General features: G+C 38.8%; 1 protein-coding gene across 2 annotated transcripts in view; it reads right to left on the bottom strand.

Moving 5' to 3' along the window:
• Nucleotides 1–253: 253 nt before the first annotated feature.
• Nucleotides 254–5,501, bottom strand: part of LOC105991497 (transmembrane protein 45A-like) — a 64,646-nt gene continuing 59,398 nt past the window's right edge. For both annotated transcript variants that reach the window (XM_013024137.1, XM_013024138.1), the window contains exon 6: nucleotides 254–708. In XM_013024137.1, the coding sequence (XP_012879591.1) occupies nucleotides 615–708 (94 nt within the window). In that variant the 3' untranslated portion in view covers nucleotides 254–614. The remainder of the gene's footprint in view (nucleotides 709–5,501) is intronic.

Genomic DNA, 5,501 nt, shown 5'->3' with positions numbered 1-5,501 from the left:
CTGGTGGCCCTGCAGTCACACATCTTGAGGGTCAGCCCCTTCATCCTCTCAGAAAAAAAAAAATCACACACTTCAGACTACTTCAGGTTCACTTTTCTACTGGAGAAGTAGATACTCAGAGACAGTTATCTCATAAAAGCATTTCTATGTCAGGCAGGTTCTTCTGCATTATATAATGGTTAAAGTGACATTTAAGAACAAAAACAAGAATCTGAGGTTTCAACCACCAAGGCGTATGCATTCTTTTATTTTCTGCTATGGCAAAAAAGATAAACAAGTACATTTTCATGTTCACTGAATAACAAAGTAGCAATAGCTCTGTAAGGCAAATCAAACAACTATGTTTCATATTCTGAGCACCTTGGAAACATATTCTGAGTGAATTATGAACAGTCATTCTTGCTTCTGAATACAATGATGTCCCAAATGAACTTATTGCCCAAAGTATTTTCAAAGGTAAAAAGAAAACATTTGAATTCAAATACTTGAACAAAATTGCAAATACAAACAGGACATATCAACCTCAGCCAGTTGCTCTCCAAGCAAAAGGTCAAGCAATAAAACCATGAGCAAGGAAATAAGGTTGAACTAGAACTCCTGAACGACCATTACAATCACACCTCTTCTTCTGATTCTTGTTCTCGCTCAGTATTTTTCAGGAGCCCAACTTCTGATGGGCAGAGTCTCCTAAGTCTCCATTTAACTAACCTTGGGAAAAAGAAAAACATCTCTGGTTACATATATCTAAAGGGGGGGGAAAAACAAAATAAGAGAGCAATGTATATCTATAATGCAACCAGTTCCAGATTATTTCAGTAAATGAGGGAAGCGATGCAAACAGGAAAATCATTTCTATTTGACCTTGAGGATAACCAGAAAATTTTCTAGACTAAAGCAAAGTTTAAGTAAACAGATCATGGGTGGCTTTCAAATGAATCACATGATTAATGGGGCTTCAGAAGAAAACTTCTGTCATTTCTATGGGCTGTGGCAAGCCCAGATAAAACTGGGTAACAATGGAGCTTCTCCGCCAAAACCACACCTACCTGTGAGTTGCAAACGACCTTCCCCATCTTTTCCTATAAAGGCAGTGCATGAAGCCATCCCTTCCTAGGGCTGGCTACCCAGCCAGACCCCTGTGTCCTACCTGGGGTAGATTTTAGCCCCTTATTTGCCTCTTCAGAGAGACTCTCTCATGCAGTACACAGGCTGTTCAACTGTATGTGGTGGCCCTGTCCACATTGAATTAAAAGTTCAGAGAAGAAACTTGTGACTATGTTCACAGTCTAAGAGAAAATCAGATGAAGGTTTGGGGTGTGTAATGAGGATATTTTATTTTTGATACTGGAAGATCTGAAGTTTCTTAATGATGAAGGGCTCAGCAAATTGCCCACTTCTCATGTATGGGGAAAAGAATATTAGTAAAAACAGTGCACAGCTTTTCTCCTCGGTCATCATGAGGACCCTGTACTGTGACCACCACAACAAAATATAAACTTTCAGAAATATATGGGAATATGGAAACAAATCTGACAAACCAACTCATCAAAAAAATCACTGTGACTTTATGAGACATTTCTCTAGCCTACCTGTATCTTGAGCTTTACCTTCTGATTGCCTTCTTCTGGCAAAGTTCTGGCCTGTCACGATCAATCAATATAGCATGCTTTTACTTATGCTGTAGATCTATAATAGCTCCATAAGAATAAAGATTTCAGCTTGCTTGCTGCTCTAACCAAGCCAGAGGCTGGGCCAAAACACAGCAGAGGTATGCACACACTTAACAAAATGAGTCTGCCAGGCTTTCACATCACTCAGTCACAGAAGCTAATTAATCCTCATGCATTGAAAACTCAGCATTAACTTGTCCAAATGACCAGCTGTAACCGATAGCATCAGTAACACCTGTTGACTCACCGCTGAGAAAAGCTCCTCAAAACCATTTGCCTAGATTAGTTTGTTGGGTGGTTTGTTTTATGATTTATGCTACTCCCAATATCCTCAGCCTTCCAAGCTAACTGTCTTTATGAACGGCTCATACCCTGAGACAAGTCACAGCCTGGTAGTATTTATGTCATTTCTTAAAATGATTGTCCCATTTTTTCCCTCCACATAACACAACTTCAGTACATGTGCAATGAAATTCACTGATTGCATTCCTGCAGACTTGGGGGAAAATCAAATGAATCACAGGTGCTTATTGCAAATTAATTGTTAACACAGATCTTATTAGCTCCCTATTCCTTCTCTTTGTGTTGTATCTGCTGCCACCCTGCTGAGGCACATTCAGACACTTTTACCAGGTTCTATCTGCCACCAGATTTTCTTGGTTTTATACATGCAATAATGGGTCCCTGGCACAGATTGAGGGCTGTTAATTTTTTAAAAGTGCAAATAATTGCTAGTTACTAGAAGAGTTCAAATTCAAAGTATATCTGTGCTTTTACTCTAATGTGTTCTCTTCATCTATCTGAAGAAGAGAGGAACTGGCATAATGAGCCCCCTTTAGGAAATTGCCAGAAGCCTAGAATTTGAACTTCTCCATTGTGCTCTTTTTAGTGGCCCAAATGAATCACTTCTTAAAAACCCATCTAGATTGTGTACTATCCCCTAACCATAGGAAGGGACTACTGAAATGGTCCTTGCAACACATGAGTTTAGATGTGGTACAGTAAGATGTCATGAAATTTTTAATGACTAGGACTCACCTATGAATTGTTATCATTAAGAGAGAGGGCATTGACTAGGCTTAAGAAATATTTGAACCATTATTACAGAAATCAACCTCCCCTTTCAGGGATACGGGGAGCAGTAGCTTCATAACCTAGTTGTATTTGCTTGGTGATTTTTGTGCTATGTGTGTAATCATACTACAAAGGAATATTTTAATGATACTTTAAGACATTACCTACATTTATAGCATAAACTGGTCAGAAAAACAGAACTCTTCACTCTAACGGTTCCAGAGCAAAAGGCATACAAAATATGATTCTCAAACAAATATGGCCTATATTTCAGGAGCCTTAAAACATAGACTTCTTGAAGCATAGAAAAGTATTTATTGAGCACCTATGATATTGGTGTGCCAGAAGATGTGGGGGCATAAAAATGGTATTTTTTAACAAGGGAACAGAATCTAGCTATCACATAAAACTCACACATGTGTTAGTTGCAACTGTTAATCACAGTTTTCCAAATGATTGGTAGAGAACAAAACACCCTCAAATTTTAGCAAAAAAAAAAAAAAGACCTCTAAGAAACTACAGACATTTTCAAAGAGGAGATGGGTATTTAACGTCAATGTGGCAGGTAAAAGAAACTTCCTGGTCAAAGAGATAAAAATGACAGGTTGTAGGGCTTACAAAGAAGTTGAAAAATAAGGCATCTCTGGATTCTAGAGAAGTCTAAGTGGGCAAGAGGCTTATTAGGCATCTGAAGGGTTTTGAAATAGGAAGAGACAGTAGTCTTCTTTTGGCTCTCGAGGGAAGCTGCCACGAGGTAGAGCATGTCTTTGAATTCTGGCACTGTTCCTGGAGACTGTCCAGCCCCTAAGGAGACGAGGCCCAGATTTCAGCCTGGAACAACAGTGGAAGAAGTCAAGTTTCACTCAGGGGCATAGCCAGTCTTAAGGAACTCATACACATGCTTTCCAAGAATGCAATAGGACTATTAGAAATCGGGCAATTAGAAGGTAGAATTTCTCAGCACTCACCAGGACATAACCCTGGAAGGAAACAATTGTATATCAAAGTGGGCTCACCCAAAGCCTAACAGAGACATCTGGGAGGTAGATAAGGGAACAGTTCTTGTTGTTCAGAGCCCCATTTGCAGAGTTGCTTCCACATTAAGATGTAGATAAGCACAAAACAGGAGGTACAATGTAGGGTCCGTGTTTACACAGTGGAAAGCTTCTTCCAGAAGAACCCCTATAAGGCCTAGGAACAACTGCAGCATATTAGGAATCTAGATAAATAGTGCCAATTACAATAGCTACTATATAGATTAATATCCAAATAAACTAAAAGTAATGTGATACTCAGTTACCAGTGACTACTCCGTTGAACATGGGCTATAGCAGGTATAGACATTTCAATCAGAGCTGCTGTTGTGGTGCTGGAGCATTCATGCCCAGAAATTAGGATAAGCCAAGTTCATTGCTGTTTGGCACTAATTTCCTAAAGAACCACAATCACCTTTTTTTTATTCCTACTCAACTTTCAAGATCTAGCATCACTTTAGATTATAGGGACCCTACCCTGGGCTATTCCAGCGCTTCTTTCTCCTTTCTTCTACATTTGTAGCACTACAGTTTAATGATCTAGCTCTCTAATTTAGTCATAAATATATGACATAAATATATGACCAAAGGGGCAGAGAAGGAAGAGGAGGAGGATAACAAAAACAACACAACAGTAACTTTTTTCTTGTGCTCTTCTTATATCTTAAGCAGGTTTTAAGTATCTGATCTCATTTTGGTCCAATTATCATCCCCATTTTCAATGAATGAACAGCGAAACTGAGACATTGTATTTAAGTAATTGGGTTGAAGTCATAGAAATAATAAACAGCAAAGCTAGGAATGCATATTGTCATCAATCTGTTATATTGTTCCTCACATGTTCATGGAATGTTGTAACATGATTCTTATAAAAGAAATATGCCATTCAACTGTTGGAATTATTAGAGCCAATGTCAAATTAACCAGGCACTAAAATGTACTGGATTGATCAAAATCTGGCTCCCAGATGAAGAAGTGATAAGGTTGAAACATGAGTTTGTGTGAAGATATAGAGGCACAAGATAGTGTATTACAAGATGATGCGTGGGCCAGAGACACACCAGAGACACTGTTGAGCTACTCTGACTCTAAACCATCACATATTCTTTGTACTGGCAATTTCTGTGTCTGCAGGCAGGTTTTTGCTACGCTACTCCTTTTTTTTATTTATTTGAAAATACTGTACAGAGGGGTTACAATTACATGAGCAAGATAATGAGTACATTTCTTATCAAGCATTGTACCCTCCTCCTTTGTTTCCCCTTCCCATCCCATCCTCCCCCTTGCCCCTCCACCTAACCCTCCCCCCCCCACCAAAGTTGTAAAGTTTGTTTTCGACATAAGGACTTGTACATCTCATTGTTGCAATGGATCCACCTGTATCCCTATTTAAACCATTTGTTTTTCCCTTCCCCTCCACAAATTATACCAACATCAAATACAGTGAAAGCAGGGCTTATACCATGGGGGAGGGACATACAAAGCAACAAAGAAATCATGTTGTAAATGCGTTAGAAACAAATGCATGAAAGAAAAAAACATTTGAATACATATCTTAGGATTCATTTCCCTAACATCACCTTATCTGTCCTTTTCTGCTTGACTCCAACATATACTAGTTATAACATATAAGGGAAACCATGGGACCTATGTTTCTTTGGGCCTGGCTTACTTCACTTAATATAATTTTTTCCAAGTCTTTCCATTTCCTAACAAATGGGGC

The sequence above is a fragment of the Dipodomys ordii genome, unplaced genomic scaffold, assembly GCF_000151885.1.
Source record: "Dipodomys ordii isolate 6190 unplaced genomic scaffold, Dord_2.0 Scaffold73, whole genome shotgun sequence".
In the NCBI taxonomy this organism is placed as follows: Eukaryota; Metazoa; Chordata; class Mammalia; order Rodentia; family Heteromyidae; genus Dipodomys; species Dipodomys ordii.
Note: the sequence above shows the minus strand (reverse complement) of the source record. Positions and strands in the feature narration are given on the sequence as shown.